Raw genomic sequence first — 17,748 nt, 5'->3', positions numbered from 1 at the left:
GGTATGAGGAGGAAGGGAAGGGGGAATGGGGGGGTTTGCAGAGGGAACATCCGTCCGGGGACATCCATCCATCCCCCCCCTCACTCCCCCCTCCCCGAGCTGGCTGGGCGGTTGTGTAACGGGAGGAGCTATTCCCGGGTTTCAGCACATTATATAAACCCCGGGCCACCTGGCTGGGAAAAACGGGAGTTGGGAGACAGGAGGAAAAGCTTTTTGGGATGGGGGGGTGACCCCTGAGCCGGCAAAGCCTCAGCTGCTGGGGGGATCTGCACCCCACAGGTCCCCCCTTCCTGCATGGGGACGGGGGCTGGGGACCCCCTCGGCTCCCTCCTCCTGCAGCCACAGGGAATTGCTGCCATGCATCCCTCCCCCAATCCCTGGAAGTGAGGCAAGAGAACCTTTTCCTGGAGGGAAACCCCCCCATTTCTGGGGTACAGCCCCAGCCCCATCACTGAGGACCAGAGATTCCCCTAAAAAGTGCCCAGCAAAAGGGCTGCACGTGCTGGCAGGGTGATCCCTGGGAAGGAGGAAGGCAGAGGGATGGATGCAGGGGTGGCATCAAATGATGTCACCCTGGCAGAGGGGGACAGGGTGAGGATGTTGTGTGCTTGTAGCTAAGAACCACAAGCTCCCCAAATCCATCCCCCCCTAAACAGGGTGTCCTCGTATTCCTGCTGGAGACAAACCCAGAGTGTGGAGAGCAGCTGGGTCACAAGTTCCTGCACTCTCTGAGGTGCTCCTCAGCGTTTCCCATCAACCCAAGACACCCCCAAATCTTGGCAACCCCCGAGCAACACCCCCTGTGATTGCAGGAGCACAGGAGAACCAAGGAACACCCAGAATCTAAGATCTCTGCTCCCAAAGGGATGAATGAACCCACAGCCCCAAAAACTCTCCCTGCCTGACCCCCGGCACAGCCCGGCCATCCCTCTGGGATAAACCTCACAAATTTGGGAAGGAGAAGCCCAAAACTCCCAACAGATCAGCTCAGGCTCCCCCACCTGCCACCTTTTGCCCCTCTCCTTCACCTGCAGGGGCTGGAATCTCACCAGCCAAGCCAGGTGAGATTGGCTGGTCCTGGAAAGCAGCTCCAGGACCCCCTCCGCACCCCGGGGGACAGACAGAGGGGCTTTGGGACCCCCACTTCAGCTTTATCTCCAACCCCCCTCACCCCCCCCCGAGGTGTTAGCACCCACTGGGTGCTCATGCCCAGCCTGCCCTTACTGGTTCTGTACTGGGAGCCAAAAACCCCTCTGCGGGGGGGTGGGGGGGTCACTTGCTGCCCCTGTCCCACCCTGTCCCACCGGTGCAGAGGACGCGGGCACCCCCTGGGGACCCCCCCCCCCTCATAGCAGGGAGCACCCAACACAGCCCTACCCCCCCACGGACCCCCTGAACCCCAAAACCATCTCCCCTCCAGGCTCATCACCCCATTTCCCCTTTCTCCCCTTCTCAGAGCCCCAAAACTCGGGCTCACCCCCCACCTCCCCGGGGGTCCCCAACCCCCCCAGCACCCACTCACCCTTTGGGGACCCCAATTCCCCCCCCCAGGAGCGGCGTAGCGCCCCCCCTGCCCCCCCCCATCTCTTTGGGGAGCTCAACATCCTCCCCAGTCCCTATCCCCGGGGTCCCCAACCCCGTCCCCAGGCTCCGCAGCCCCCTCACCCTCAGCCCCCCCGTTCCCCCCCGTTCCCCCCCTCCCTCCGCCGGCCCGGCAGCCAGGACCAGGCCCGACCGCGCCTCACCTCGCCCCGCTGGGCCCGGCCCGCCTCGGAACCGCTGCTACCGGTTTCTTCCCGCTCCGTTCCGTTTCGTCCGGTCCCGTTCGGTTCCCTCCGGGCCTTCCACCTCCCCTTCGCTCCGGTCCGGTTCGGTCCGGTCCGGTCCGACCCCTCCCGCCGCGGCTCCGGCTCCCGGCGCGGTGCTCACGGCCCCTCCTGAAGTGCTGGACAGCTCCGAGACACAGAGCCGCGCGCCGACACAGCGCGCCGACAACGCACAGCGACCCCTGCCGGCCGGAGGGCGGCACTGCACCCCGCTGGGCCCAAAGAGACCCCGAACCACAGGGACCCCCCAGAACCACGGGGACCCCGAACCACAGGGACCCCCCAGAACCATGGGGACCCCGAAACACAGGGACCCCCCCCCAAGAAGCACAGAGACACTGAACCACAGGGACCCTGAGCCACAGGGCCCTCCCGAACCACAGGGACCCCCCCAGAACCACAGGGACCCCCCCAAGAAGCACAGAGACACTGAACCACGGGGACCCAGAACCACAGGGACCCTGAGCCACAGGGACCCCCCCCCCCAGAACGACGGGGACCCAGAACCAGAGGGACCCCCCCAGAACCAATGGGACCCTGAACCACAGCCCCCCCCCCCAACCACAGGGACCCCGAGCCACAGGGACCCCCCCGAGCCACAGGGACCCCAAACCCTAGACCTCAAAACCCCAGAGACCCCCCCTGAGTTACAGAGCCCCTCCCAAACCCCAGATCCCCCCTTCCCCCGCCCCCCTCCACCTCCCCTGGGCCAAAATATCTGCTTGGGGGAGAGCAGGCAGATGGATGCCCCGGGGGATGGGACCCAGAAGGGAAGAGGAGTGACCCCCACCCTGGGGTGGCCTGGGGACATGGGGAGAGCAGATCCATCTGTTTGTCACCTGGCACAGACCCCCTGCAGCCCCCCAGGAGGTGTGGGGTGACCACGTCCTGCTCTGGCAGGACTGATGCAGACCCTACAGACTGCTGCTCCCCGCCTCCAGCACAGCCTGTCCCCTCTGTCCCCCCTGTTCCCCTTATTCCACCTCCCAGGAGCTGGGAGAGGATCCTTTGGGATGGGAGAAGGGCTGAGCAGAGGCTGCAGCCTCTCCAGGGTGTTTTTGTAGGACCAGCCCTACCCCAACTCCAGCCAAGCAGTGGGGCTGGGTGTGGGGTCTCCCCTGGAGCTCCTGCCTTTGTCCCTGCCATTTGTCCCTCCCCCCAGGTGACAGCAGATGCCACCTCCTCAGAAGTGACCTGTGAGGTTGGGACCTCTCCAGGTTTAATTCTGGAGGGAGAAACCAATCCCTGATGGGGGAAATCCAGCATCCCAGTGGCCATCCTTTGCACCATCCCTTCTCTCCCCAGCATCTGCAGCACTGAATAATGCATCAGGCCCTGGGAAACAAAGAGGATGGGGGGAGGATGTGGTCCCAGCAGCAAAACCAGCATGGGGAGACTCTGGAGTTGGGGGGACCCCAGCCCCACAGGGCTCCTTGGGCTCAGCTGGGTGCTGCCTGGAGCCAGGGCTTTGGGAAAGAGCCTGGGAGAGGGTGGCATTGGCACCCAGGGCAAAGCAGAGCCCAGGAGCATGCCTGGAATGGGGTGGGGAAAAGGCAATGGTCACCTGGGTGAGAATAAAATGGAGAGGAGCAGCAAGAAAAGGCTGGAAGGGAGGGAGAGAGAGAGAGAGAGAGAGAGGCAGGGGGGCAGCTGGGAGAGCAGCGTGAGGGGATGATGGAGTGGAGAACAAAAGGGGGGAGATGGAAGGAGCAGGGCTGGTAATTGGCAAGGACCAGGCAGAGGCTGGGGGGGGAGAGGTGGAAAATAATCACTTGAAAGCAAGAAACCAAGGATTCTTAAGGAAAAAAAAGATAAATAATTAAAGAAGATGAAAGGAGGCAGGCAGCAGAATTGCAAGGATCCACCCTGAGGTTCCACATGGCCAGCAGCCACCTCCTGATGCAGGGGACAGGGCAGGAGGAGCAGCATCACCCCCCTGCACAGCCCTGCCTGGGAGCAGGGAGGAGAGGAACACCAGCAAACAAAGCAAGTGCAGGCAGGGGAGGGGGGTGGGAGGGCTGTCATCCCACCAGGGCCTTGGATGGGATGGAGATGGGGAATCTGAGCAGCCCAGGGTGAGCTCCAGCCATTGGCTCATGGTCCAAGAGGCTCCCGCTGGTTTGGGCTCAACCCCAAGGCTACACAGCCCAGCTCAGGGGAAGGGGGGGGTGGTGCTGGGTCTTCTCCTGGGCTTCCCTGAGCCTTCAGCAGGGATTTTTCTTACCTGGGGGTTTCTCCAGCCACTTCTTTGAAGAGCATTCTACACCCAAGTCCTGGCCCCCACTTCTCTAAGCTCTGGCACTTGCTTCTTTCCTTTGGCACCTCCTAACTCAGAGCAGAAGGTGGTGTGGGAGCCACCAGACCCTTCCAGGGCCTCAGAGCAATTGTTCCTCACCAGAACCAGCCTTTGCTTTTTTACAAACCAGTTTTTGCTTTTTCACAAGCCCCTTGCAGAGCATCCCCCAGGGCAGGAGAAGCAGAGACCCTGAGCTCCCAGCTGCATCTTTCCCTCTAACCAGCACCCACAACCCTTTCCAGGCCACCACCCCAGGGTCCCCAGGGACCCCCTGCAGGCAGCAGGTGCCAGGGCCAGGCAGAGCTCAGCTCAGGCACAGGGTTTTCTCCCTCTCTCTCTCCTACCAGGCAGTCAAATCCCCACCCCAGCAGGGCTCCCTGCATATTAATTGCACTTCGTTATCCAGCCATCTGTTCCCTCAGCCAGGGAAAGAGCAATCCCTTTGGTCTCCTTCATTAACAGGTTTCCCTGTCAATGCAAACAAACCCTCCCACCCCAGCACCCAGCTCGGAGGCACCCCCAAAGGCAAATGAGAGCTCCTGGGTATTGGAGATCAGCAAGAGCAGCAATGGCAAAGGTGAGGATTGAACAGTGCCTGTGGCCAGGGGGGAGAGCAGAGACCTCTGCACAGCCAGCAGCACGGATCAGATGGATCCTGGTCCTCCTGATCTCATCTCATCCCCTCCTCATCACCCTGTGAGGAAGCTGAGCCAGCTGCAGGGGGGACCTCCTGCCCTTGCTGCCTGACACACCTCAGTGTTTACCTCCCCTCCCACCTCCTTTCCCGAGGACAAAAAAAAAATAAATAAAGCCAGCAAAGATCTCACACCACTGCTGAGCAAAGCATGGAGCCTCCCAGCCACTCAAAGCCTGCCCTGAACCAGCAGCCCCAGTGATGGGAGCCCGAGCAGCAGTGGCAGGGGGACACCAACATCTTTGTCAGGCACCTCCAGCCACTCTGGTTTGCCAGAGCCAGGAAAGGCTGCACCCAAGTGTCTTCCTGTTGTTTCCCTTCTCCTTAAATATCACCAAAATGCCAGACCCTTCCAACCCTAACCCATGATTCTATGACACGATGTCCCCAGGCTCAGCCACACCTCGTGTCCCAGCCCTACCACAGCTGAGCTGCTGCCACCTCCTGGAGACCCCTGGGCTGAGATGGGGCTCAGGGGGGAGGTGGATCTCAGGAATGAGAGCCCCGTGGGTGCCAGCCTGCACCCTGCTCCTGTTGTTATCGCACCCCAAGCCCCCCCGGGACACCAAGGTTAATCCGAATCAAAGCCCTGAGCCATAACATTCACCCTTTGCTTTTCTCCTGCACTTCACCCTCTCATCCCAGCAGACAGGGGGGGCAGGAGTGGGACCCAGGGAGCTGCTTTGGGCCACCTGGAGGATCTCAGTTTATTACTCTTAAAACTCATCTCCTCTGCACCTCTGACATCTGGGCTCAAAGGGGGAAAGAGCTGGGCTGAGCTGGCAGCAGCTCATGATGCCATGATGGAAGATGTCAGTTCAAGCCCATAAAGACACAAAAGTCTGCTCAGTAAAGAGGATAAAGAGGGTAAAATCCCAGAGCTCTGAGCAGGACAGGGGTTTTGCCTTCTCCAGCCCTGGTTACTTACCTCCACAGGAGGGAAACACCAGAGGCTGTGGCACTGGAGTGAGTGTGGCAACTCCAGCAGCTCCAGGACAGAGGATGAAGGTTGTTTGAAAAACCAACACCCAGGGCAAAACACCAGTTTATTCCAGTACACTCTGCTGATCCCTAAGGAGGGTGCACCCTGCTTTGTTTGCCCCTCTGGGGAATATGTTCAGAGAGATGAGAAGGGATGGGATGTCCCACACTCTGCATCTTTGGTCTCCATAGGTATCAAGTTCTCCAGCACAGCAACACCTGGCAGGCAGACAGCACTTCGGATCAAGGGGAGAACAACACCTACACAGGTCCAACCCTCACCTCCAGCCAAGGACCTCGTGCTCTCTGCCATTTCACTTCCCTCCCTTCCCAGCTCAGGGAACAGCTGCAACTCCACAGAGTTTGGATTTGTGTGGGGTTGGGGGAACAAACCCAAACCCCAAAGAGTGCAGGAAGGGAACAGTGTTGTTACCAACAAGGGGATTTGAAGGAGACACTGAAGAATCTGTGCTAAGAAACAATCTTCCTCCACCTCAGCTCCACTTACCCATCCCATCCCTGAGTCCCTGCTGGGATAAGTGAAGCTTTCTGCTTGTCCATGCAATTCCCTCAGATTTCACCGGATTTGGACTGCTGACACAAGAAAAAGATCCAATAACCTAAGCCACAGTGAGCTACAAGTTCTTAAAAAAAAAAATAAACTCTCAGAAATCTGCTGTATTTAAACCAGAACACCGGGGGTTATTTCCCTCAGGAATACAATCCAGGCTTTCCCTGCTGCCTTCCTGCCAGAGTCCTCCTGGGAACAGCCCGGGGGTGCAGACCATGAGCTCTGGCACCTGGATACACACATCCTGTTCCTAAATAACCTGGGTACAACATTGCTGTGGGAGCCTTTCCACCAGGGAGCTGCTCTGTGATGGAGTCTGCCCCAGGCTGCCCAGGCACTGTGTGAACACAACATCCAAGGCACAGTCACTCCTGTGTCCTCCAGCTCCAACACCCTCCCTGCACTGCTCCAACATGATCCTTAATTCTGCAATTCTATTAATACCACCCAGTAATTACTTTGTTCCAAGCCTGCTGAGTAATGACTCCCAACACTTCTATTTCATTACTGTTCCTGTAAAAGAAACCAAGCTTGAATACACTGGAGTTGTGCAGAGTGACAAGAGCTGTGTCTGCTGTCCTCTCTGCTGACACCTTCCAGAGGGCAGGGACAGAGACAACTGCTTCATTCTCAAGGCATTTTCAGTGCCACAATTGTGTGATCTGATTAAACAAAAATAAAAACAGCTCACAAGAGCATTAGAACACACACAGGGAGGGAAAACAGGCAGTGACCAAACAGCATCTACTGCCATTTCCTCAAGAGAAGCTCCTACCCCAGGTTCTCTCACTCAAACCAACACTCAGCTCAGCTCTCTAGAGGTGCTGGGCTTTGGCATTTCCTTCATCTAATCCCAATAAGGTTTTGTTCTATTTAAAATTCAATCTACATGGATTAAAGCAATTCAAAGCAAGAGGGTAAGCAGCCCACAGAGCAGAGGAAGAGTGAATTAATAGCTTCCTTCATTAAAGCTCACCTTCAAAGAAGGCAGCAACAGAATCTGTCATCACCATTTTCTTGCAGACATTTTTATACCCACAAGAGGCTGAACGTAAAAGTAATGTATGGAGATGCTAAATCAAGGCTTTTCTTCCTAACCAGAAATAAGTCACTCAGCATTTTAATTATTTCCTTAGAGCACCACTGATGTTCCAACCACTGATGCTCTTTACTCTTTCCAAATCAAACTGCAGAAGAGATTAAGGCAACACAGAGAAACAAGAGGTAACACCACCTCCTGAAAAAAAAAACCTCTCTTAGAACACTTCACTCAGTTACCCCTTCCACGAGCTTCCTCACCCCATCTTCATCTTATTTCTCACCCCTGGTTTCCCAGCTCCTGTGCTGAACAAGCAGCCTGAGCCAAACCCCAAGCAGCAGCAGCAAGAGCTGGGAGTAATCTGTTCACCTGCTTTAAAAGGTCACTTCAGCCCCACAAAAACTGAGTCATTTTTGCAAGCCCTTCAACAGAGAAGCACATGAGGCCAGTCCCAGATGGCTGAAAAAATGAGGCCACTTTATTGATGATTAGACTCTGCACTGGCAACAATCATTAAGCTAATACAGACAGACTTCAATCAGAGCCTGAGCTCTGAATCAGAAGTCATAAAGTGACATGATGCCTTAATAAATTAAGGAAGTTGTTAATTCCTCTCCATCATCAACTCTTCACTTGAAGTTCTTTGCAAAATCTTCTCCTTTCTTAATAGAAGACTTCAGCTCAGACATGGCCTCAGAAACCATCTTCTGTTCAAAGGGGGTGATCTTGCCAATACCCAGGTTCTTCTCAATGCCTTTTTTCTGAGGGAAAGAGGATTTTAAAGATTAACCATTCATCAGCTGACCCAGAGAATAACTTAACAGCTCTGATTAAGTCTTATCCAGCTGAGATGGAGACCCAGCCTGGGACCCTTGCCACCACTGGTTTGACAACCCTGTGCTTCCTAGAAAGGCTCTGAAGCCTCTTAATTATCTGCAGCAACTTCTACAGATTTCAGACTTCTCATCCACTGCTCACATTGAGGTGCAAAACTTGAAGCTGTCCCCTTGGACCTTCGTGCCTCCTCCTCTCTTCAAACCCCCTGTTTGGCAAGAGAACTTTTCTCCTCTCTGCTGTATGTCCTTCACTTGCCACTGGATTGCAACCTGCACCTGCTTCAGAGCTGCATTCTGAAGAGATTCTGTGTCTACATCCAAACCCTTCCCCCTTAATACCCCTCTGCTCCCCTTCCCACAGCAGCCACTCCCAAGAGCAGCTCTCAGCTTCCTTTGCATCCCAGCAGCCACATCAGGGCTGCAGCCATCCTTGTCACTCCAGCCACAGGGCAAAGGTGACAAAAGGAGCACTCCTTTCAGAGTTCAACAGAGGTCCTGAAAACAATCTGTTCTTCCTAATCCATGCTGTAGCTTCCTGTGTGCCTCCATTTCTGAGGGATTTACTTTGCAGCAGATCAAGCTGAGGAGACAGGATTGCTGACTCTGGTTAATCACATAAAGCCCTCTGTAAACAGGCACCAACTGTGGCTAACGTGACCTCTGCAGACAAGTTTCAGATCTCTGGCAGATCAGCAACCCACCCTTCAAGAGCAGACAAAAGCAGCAGGATGAGGTATGTGCCTGAGTACCCTCAATGTCCAAGAACTCTTCAAGGCAGGCTCAGCTCTTGCCTTAGCATTAGACTAAACTGAAACCACCAACTAAAACCCCAAGACTGAAGCAGCAGCTGCAATTTGGAAGCCCCATCACTTCCAGTACATACTCCCAGCAGCAGAGGGGTAGAGAAGTAGGGGCTCTCTGTCTCATCGGATCGCACGAAGGCACATTCCACCACTCCCTGCTTTCCATTCATTGCATCCACCAGGGAGAACACAAACCGGGCACCAGCGTAGGCCATGGACAAGGTGGCAGATCCTGGAAAAGCCAAATCCCTTTTAGAACAGAAAACACTGCCATTTGAGACTTCTTTTAGCACCAAGGGCTTCCAAGCTATGCTTCCAGAGCTGCGGTGTTACTGATCAAGCTTGCAAAAAGCATCAGCTTCGGGTCTGCTGCCAGCTCTTAATTGACCAGATTTATAGAAAGAATCAACTGAAATTGACAGAGCAGATTAATTTTCAAGCCATACCCAGTGGCTATGTTAATGTTCAGTCTTACCTACATATTGAGCTGCTTCTAGTAGCAGAGTTCAGGCAGTCACTGAGAGGGCAGAGCAGTTAGATCTGCAACCAGCAGCTCGTGATTCTGCACCGCAGTTGTAAATGAGATTAAAGGGAGGAGGAGTGCAGCTGGGCAGCCAGCAGTGACTCCAGCTGCACCCAAGAACCAACCTGCTCCTGCTTTAGCTTGGACAACTTCAGTGCCAGCTTCCTGAATCCTTGCTGTAAGCTTTTCCAGCTGATCCTGAGGAAACTCCACTTTTGGTGTGCACTAGATTGGGGAAAAAAAAAAAAGTTATCATCAAATGAAGGTCCCTCCAGATTCAGCACATGAGATTTTTGGCTCACTGCAGTTATCACAAAAAGATCTCAAAATGGAAAATGAGTTACCTCAGCTCACAGACTGTGTGACAGAACCAGCTGCAAGTGTTCACCAGGGCTGCTGGTTCCTGCATGGACACACCACAGCTTGGCAGCAAAACCAGGGCTTGCCATGGTTACTGGCCACTGGGTGGTTTTCTGCATCTGAGGGACAGGGATGCATCCAAGCATGGAGCAGGCATTAGGAGTTTCCAAAAAAATCACCTTGTAAGTATCTGGGTCACTGTGGCATTATGGAAGTCAAGAGCCTTATGAAGGATCCAGTCTGGCAGCAGTATTTAGGAAGTTACAGGACCTTCAGATACAGCCACACAAGTCAGCTGATCCATCCTGAGGGTCTCCCCCAAGCACCTTCTCACCATTCAGCTGTTCCTAAGCCTTTGCTCTTATTCCTTAAGCCCACCCTATGTGAAGGATATTTTATTCCCTGCTTACAGCAAAGCTTTTTCCCTTTTCTTGCAGATTGCCATGTCCTAGCCACTTCCTCACAGAGCTGCAGCCTGCACTTCCTTCTGGCTTAGATACCAGAGGAACAATCATTTCTGAGCAGGCCTCCCCTTCCTGCCTGGTGAGGCAGTGTTTCCAGTCCCTCACAGCAAAACCAATTTCATTTCCCTGCTGAAGCAAGGGAAAAATAATAAAATGCCACAAAAAATAAACCCCAAAACAGTGCCAAAGCATCTTAGACTAGATCTTAGGAAGAAGCTCTTTAGTACAAAGGTGGTAAAACTCAAACAGATTGAATCATAGAACTGGCTGGGTTGGAAGGGACCTCAGAGATCATCAAGTCCAACCCTTGATCCACTCCCCCCCTGGTTCCCAGCCCATGGCACTCAGTGCCACATCCAGGCTCTTTGGAAATATCTCCAGACACGGAGAATCCACTACTTCCCTGGGCAGCCCATTCCAATGTCTGATCACCCTCTCCAGAAAGAAATTCTTTCTAATCTCCAACCTAAACCTCCCCTGGCACAACTTGAGACCCTGCCCTCTTGTCTTGCTGAGAGTTGCCTGGGAAAAGAGCCCAACCCCCCCCTGGCTCCAACCTCCTTTCAGGGAGATGGAGAGAGTGATGAGGTCTCCCCTGAGCCGCCTCTTCTCCAGCCTCAACACCCCCAGCTCCCTCAGCCTCTCCTCATAGGGTCTGTGCTCAAGTCCCTTCACCAGCCCAGTTGCCTCCTTTGGACCTGCTCCAGGACCTCGATATCCTTCCTAAACTGAGGGGCCCAGAACTGGACACAGGACTCGAGGTGTGGCCTCACCAGTGCTGAGTACAGGGGCAGGAGGTATGGGTGCCCAGGGAAGGTGTGGATGCCCCTTCCCTGGAAGTGTTCAAGGCCAGGTTGGATGAGAACCTGGTCTGGTGGGAAGTGTCCCTGCCCATGGCGGGGAGCTTGGAATAAGTGATCTCCAAGGTCCCTTCCAACCTAAGCCATTCTGGGATCTCAACATCCCCACTCCATACCCAAGCTCCTTCAGTTTGGAACTTTTTAAACCATCCAGAGGAGTTCAGATTTAGCTCACTGCTTTCCACTATCAGGTGCCTCATCTCAGGATGGAAGCAGGGAAGCTGTTGGCTCTGCTGCACCTTTCCATGTCACACACCCTGACAAGGACACTTCAGATCAGCTCTAATGCCTTGATGAGTGTGATGCCCCCCAGGGCAGGGATGCTGACATACCTGAGAGATCAGAGGGATGATGGTCTTCCCAGCATGGCCACCAATGACTGGAACACTTACTTTGGCTGGATCTAAGCCCTAAAGAGGAACATTGCACCTTTCAGCTTCTGCAGCACAGGGACAAGAAACTATTTAAACCCCCCCATTTTCATCCCAGAACTTTTGGGCACATCCCTGACTCAGTGCTGCACAGGGCAGGAGTCTCAGAGGCAGCAAAACACCAGTTCCACACAAGTAACTCTGATAACTTTAGACAGCTCCAGGGTATTGTTTAAGCAGATAATAGCAGCACAAGTACAAACTCCACAGGGGCTATTAAAACCAGGAGCCTGTTACTCCTCCTGGCACTTTGCAGAATATCCTGTAACATGCAGCACACTCTGACTTGCAAACACAAACTCAACCCTCTCCTCTGGTTGCACCAGCAGGGTTGAAAACACCAAGAGAATTAAGGTGAACAGGCAGCTCACTGAGAGGCAGCAGCTATGAAAAGGAAAGGTCAAAGCCTCTTGAACCACATTTTGCAAGAAACCCTATCCCCAGGCTCCTCTGGAGAATGAAAACAGAGGATCACTGCTTCCACCTCTAGCTCCACAGAAACCCGAGCTCTTTTGGCTCTCTGCACTGATTTCAAAAGCATTTTTCCTAGAGCTAATGACCAAAAGCTCCCCACATCCCTCCCCCCAGCATCTCTTCCTGTGACCTGCCTTTAGTTCAGCCACAAAAGTGTTTGCTCTGACAATGTCCAACGTTGTAACACCAAAGATCCTGTTGGGATCATACACACCCTGCTTCTTGAAGACTTCTGAAGTTATTGGGATGGTTGAATTTACCTGTAAGCAAGAACAGACATTAATTAAAACCAGTGTCATTAATTAAGCCAATGTATGAAGAGGCCAGCAAGCAACTTGATGTAAACTTCCAACTTAAACTGTAGCAAATTATTTTAATTCCTAAATTGAAAAGCAATTTAGAGTCAAGCTGGAATTAAGATCTTCTATTTTAAATAATTTGTTCATTCCTGTCACAAAGGCTCCTCCCTTACTGAGCTGATGGAATTCCAGCTAAGACACAGGCATGTATTAAAAGCACAGTCATGCAGATATTAAGATATTAAGCTCTTTTATATCCAGACTTCCTCTGATTTAAATATAGCCAAGGAAAATAGGTCAGTAGAGCCAGGATTTCACCTATTTTCTGCAAATAAACAGCAGAGCTTAAAAATTCTGGTCAAAGAAAATAGGAAGTTGGATTACTCCAGTATTCCTCTGGATTTTTTTCTCTGTATTTTCAAGGTCTCCAGAGCAGACTTACCGGGTTAGAAATAATACAGATCATGGCTTTGGGGCAGTGCTTTGCACAGGCAGTTGTCAAAGTAGCAACAATGCTGGCATTGGTGTTGAAAAGGTCATCACGGGTCATACCTAAAACACAGCCAGGACAGGATTTTAAGTCTCCCATCATCTGCTCATTCATGGCCAAGCAACTCAACTAAAAACAAATATTCTGCTCTGGAGAAACCCCAGCTTCTGGTTTCATTATCAAGAGAAAACTCTTCAGCCCCAGTAAAGAGCTGACTCCAAAAATAGCTCCTCTGAGTAACAGATTGCTGCCCCTCAGACAGATCAGCCCTTTCAGGAGTGCCCAGTGTCAGGACATGTTTCACAGAGGAGTGTGAAGTGACCACACTGACTCACACCACCCTAACTCCTCAGGTGAGCTCTCCTCCCCCTCTGCAGTCACCTCCACAGCTGCAGCTTGAATGCCACCTGCCCTGTGCAAAATCTGGCTACTTGCCCAAGTGCCACTTCATTTCTGGTAGCAGCAACTACTTTAACTGTGAAAAATGAAGCTTGTGGAAGGGCTTTTAAGTCTTGAATTGTTATATTCACAATAGAATGATGAAAACCAGAGCAGAAATGAAGAAAGTCAGAGACATTCTAGGAAGACTGAGCAGAATTCATTCAGAGGTGCCCTGAGAAGTTATCAAACAATTAATGCAAAACAAAGGGATTATTTCTACTCTGATGAGAAATGAAATGAAGAACCAGTATTTTTAACAAAGTATTGCTCTGGGCAAGAACTACCAAAGGGGATTCAGGGTCACTTGGGTAAAAAGTCTTTGCAGCTCACCCCTGCCCAGGAAATGCAGCAAGAAATTCTGCCCATTCCATGAGGGACAAGATGAGACAGAGGGGAAATGAGTTCTGGGGCCCTCAGTTTAGGAAGGATAACGAGGTCCTGGAGCAGGTCCAAAGGAGGCAACTGGGCTGGTGAAGGGACTCGAGCACAGATCCTATGAGGAGAGGCTGAGGGAGCTGGGGGTGTTCAGGCTGGAGAAGAGGAGGCTCAGGGGAGACCTCATCACTCTCTACAACTCCCTGAAAGGAGGTTGGAGCCAGGGGGGGGTTGGGCTCTTTTCCCAGGCAACTCTCAGCAAGACAAGAGGGCAGGGTCTCAAGTTGTGCCAGGGGAGGTTTAGGTTGGAGATGAGAAAGAATTTCTTTCTGGAGAGGGTGATCAGGCATTGGAATGGGCTGCCCAGGGAAGTAGTGGATTCTCCGTGTCTGGAGACTTCCAAAGAGCCTGGATGTGGCACTGAGTGCCATGGGCTGGGAACCACAGGGGGAGTGGATCAAGGGTTGGACTTGATGATCTCTGAGGTCCCTTCCAACCCAGCCAGTTCTATGATTCTATGAATGAGGGCTGAATAATTAACAGACCATTTACATCCCAAGGCAGCACTCTGAAGCACCAGACCCAGCTCTACTTGATTAAGAGCCTTGTGGAAAAAAAGGAGCCCTGGAAAAAAAAAAGCCCTGGAGCTTTTTAACAGAGAACATACCTGGTTTTCTAGGGACTCCTGCAGGAATAACAACAACATCACAGCCTTTCAGACACTCTGGCAACTGCTCAGGTCCCATGAAGCCTGGAATGGAAGACACTCAGGCATTAGGTTTCTGCCCATTATTAAAATCTGACACTACAAAATTAAACCCTGAGGTGCTCAATTCCTTTTTTAATTTAGCCTTCAGTTCAGGATTAGGCTGCAATGCAAAGAAATACAATTGTGGATGGACCCTGTTTGATTATTTAAAACTTAGAGTATGAGATTAGTGGGAATCTCACACTAATCTGTCTCAAAACCCCTCAGTTCCTCTTGCTATGTGTATTTACCCCCCAAAATCCCCAGCTGGGCACTACAGTCAGAGCCCTTAAAGAGCAGGAGATAGTCAGGCTCAAGTGACAAGTAACCTCTTGGTGATCTCCAGACAAAATGAAGATCAGCAGATTAGGTTTTGATTTCCTCAGAACTTGACAGCTGTCCCTTCAGAAAAGCAGAATTCACCAAGACACTCAGGGAGTGCTCAGTCTATTTCTAGTCAAACTTTTAAATTCAATGCTCAGGTTGTTTTGATCTTTTTCTCAAGATTATTTTACCAAACTTTTCATGGTAGTTGTTACCAATTCCCTTTCAAACAGTGCAACCACAGACCCTTCTCATCCCCATAGATACCAATCAAATCAGCTACACGTTCATTAGTCGTGCACCACTTGAGAAAAAGCCAAATCAGACTGAAAGTGAAGATCCCCCATCCCAAGCAACGAGCATCTCCAAGTGTCACAGCCAGCCCTGAGGTCCCCTTGGGATCAGGGCTGCTTTCCAGGGGCTGGCAGTACCTTTCACATTGGCTCGTGTCTCGATGTGGCTGAGGTCAGCTGCCACGCCTGGAGTGTGAGCGATATCGTAGAGGCTGAGCTTGCTCACCAGAGGGCTGTTCTTCAGGAGAAGGGAGAGGGGCTGCCCAATGCCTCCTGAGGCCCCCAGCACTGCCACCTTGGCATGGTTCTGAGGGGAGAAACAAGACAGCAAACACACGGTAGAGACACTGCGGTGGTTTTGGTGCTGGTGACCTTGGGGCTCTCCCCGTGTTTGCTTTGCAATTTTTCTCAATTTCTTTATCAAGAAAATCTACAAATTTGGTTGTCTGAGTCCACAGGAAGCTATCATCATGACAGCTTCCCCAAAATCCTTAAGGTTTGTTGGGAGGACAAGTTAGAGGAAAGTTCTTTTGCCACTCAGGCTGCAAAGGGAAGCGTGGCTATTTAAAAAGCAAATCCCAAAGGATCATCTTGCTCCTGATGGAAATGGCTGCCTGAGACTAATCCCTGTCACCCTGGGGACCTAGAACTGACTTCAGGCAAAAGATAGGCTGCAGGTTTGTTCTGCTTTTCATTGGCAATACAAAAAATATACAATTTCCCACTTGGCAAATTAATTCAGAGAATGGGATAAAATAAAACCAAAAGCCACTGGACAAAAAGGAAGAAAATGTGGATGCCTGAAAGAAATCCCTGCAGCTGAAATCCCTGTCTGAATGAAATCCCTGCAGCTGCCTCAGGACTGAGGGCAAAGAACATCAAGAACAACCTCCAGCTTTCCTCAGGTGTGGCTGAGAAACAAGGAAAAGCAACTACGTGCTCTGGTGAACCCATTTTGCTCTAACATCTGAAGCTATTTCTCTCCAAAGTGTCTGCACTCCTCTTTGTGGAGAAAATGTCACCAGATGAAAGAAAAGCTCATTTAGGAGTCCTGAACAATCTTAAAATGCAGCATCTGCCAAAGGGATGGAGCAGCAGAGATGTGACATGGTTAATACAATGCCTGCTGATAAGGACATTCTCTGTCACACTGTCTTACCAGACAGAGCCCTGCATGAACAGCCTAATTGTTGTGCTGTGACAAGAAATAATTTACCCAGAAGCTCAATCAGCCTAAGATCAGCTCAGTTCTCCTCCTGCAACAAATCTAATTCAGCCCAAACCTCTCCAAGGGGAAGCAAAGTCTAGCACTAGTCACTGCTATGCCCCATATTTATGGCTGAGCTGATACCACGGGGTCAGAATCTCCCTGCTAACAAACTTAATTCCTGGGAAAACAATTACACACAGAGCACATCTTTGATTTTGATATATGGCACCAGGAATTGTTTCTGTTCAGCTCGGGCTCTATCGACCCACCAGGCAGCAGCAGTCCCCTCCTGGCAGCAAGAGCCATGCACAGGAAGGATTAATGCCAAACCACCAAGAAATACACTTTCAAATACACTCTGAAAGCAAGGGCACGTTTTGGCAGAAGAAGGAAGCAAAACTCAGTGTCCACTCCACACCAAGAAGAAGGGAAATCCACCTCCGACTCACTCAGCTCACTCCTGTCCTGAGAAGGGCTCTGGGCTAAGAGCCACGAAGCGACTTTCACCTATTTTATTTTATTTTATTTTATTTTATTATTGTATTTCCGGGCAGACACACAGCACCACCCCAGAACAGAGCACCCCAGGAGCTGTGCTCCTCACAGCACCCACCCCAACACCCCGGGTCACTGGGCCTGCAGGCACCACAGCCCCTTTCCCACATCCCCAGGAGAGCCCAAATTCCAGGGGAGGGGACCCGCTTGTTCCTCAGCACCCTCACACAGCCCAAGGCCGCCGGGGAGGCCCCGATCCCCCCTTAAAGAATCCCAGGAACCGGTGAGGCCTCGTTCTCCCCTCAGAGAGTCCCAGGAACTGGGGAGCCCCCGCTTCCCCCTCAGAGAGTCCCATGAACCGGGGAGGCCCCGCTCTCTCCTCAGAGAGTCCCAGGAACCGGGGAGGCCCCGCTCTCCCCTCAGAGAGTCCCAGGAACTGGTGAGGCCCCGCTCTCCCCTCAGAGAATCCCATGAACCGGCGAGGCCCCGCTCTCCCCTCAGAGAGTCCCAGGAACTGGTGAGGCCCCGCTCTCCCCTCAGAGAGTCCCAGGCCGCCGGAAGGCCCCGCTCCGCCCTTACAGCGAAGAGCCTGGGCTCGACCCGGTGGCCGCAGGAGTGGGTTCGGCAGTGTTTCGGGCAGCGGGTCGTACCTGTGCGGTGGTGGCCAGGCCCCGGCGGAGGGCAGCGGCGGGAGGGGCGATGCGGGACAGCATGGCGCGGCGGTGACTCCAACGACCTCCACGGAACGGCGGCTGCGCTACCGCTCCCCGCCTACCGCCCTCTTCTCGCGAGATTTCACCCCTCCCGCCCAGCCCCGCCGCGGCCAATCTCGCGAGATCTGTCTCTTTGCCCCGCCCCTAGCGACCGCCGCCAGCCCTAGCAACCCGGCCCCGCTCCGCTGTTGCCACGGCAACG

General features: G+C 52.7%; 1 protein-coding gene across 1 annotated transcript; it reads right to left on the bottom strand.

Moving 5' to 3' along the window:
- Window positions 1-7,856: 7,856 nt before the first annotated feature.
- On the bottom strand, window positions 7,857-17,610 carry MDH2 (malate dehydrogenase 2). The gene is made up of 9 exons (XM_030462213.1): window positions 17,484-17,610; window positions 15,267-15,435; window positions 14,431-14,514; window positions 12,900-13,009; window positions 12,293-12,418; window positions 11,586-11,663; window positions 9,695-9,794; window positions 9,127-9,278; window positions 7,857-8,168 (listed from the first exon to the last, which is right to left on the bottom strand). The coding sequence occupies exons 1-9, from the start codon at window positions 17,544-17,546 to the stop codon at window positions 8,037-8,039; spliced, it is 1,014 nt and encodes a 337-aa protein (XP_030318073.1). The 5' UTR covers window positions 17,547-17,610; the 3' UTR covers window positions 7,857-8,036.
- Between the last annotated feature and the right edge of the window lie 138 nt (window positions 17,611-17,748).

Source organism: Calypte anna, chromosome 19 (genome assembly GCF_003957555.1).
Source record: "Calypte anna isolate BGI_N300 chromosome 19, bCalAnn1_v1.p, whole genome shotgun sequence".
NCBI classification, from domain to species: Eukaryota; Metazoa; Chordata; class Aves; order Apodiformes; family Trochilidae; genus Calypte; species Calypte anna.
Note: the sequence above shows the minus strand (reverse complement) of the source record. Positions and strands in the feature narration are given on the sequence as shown.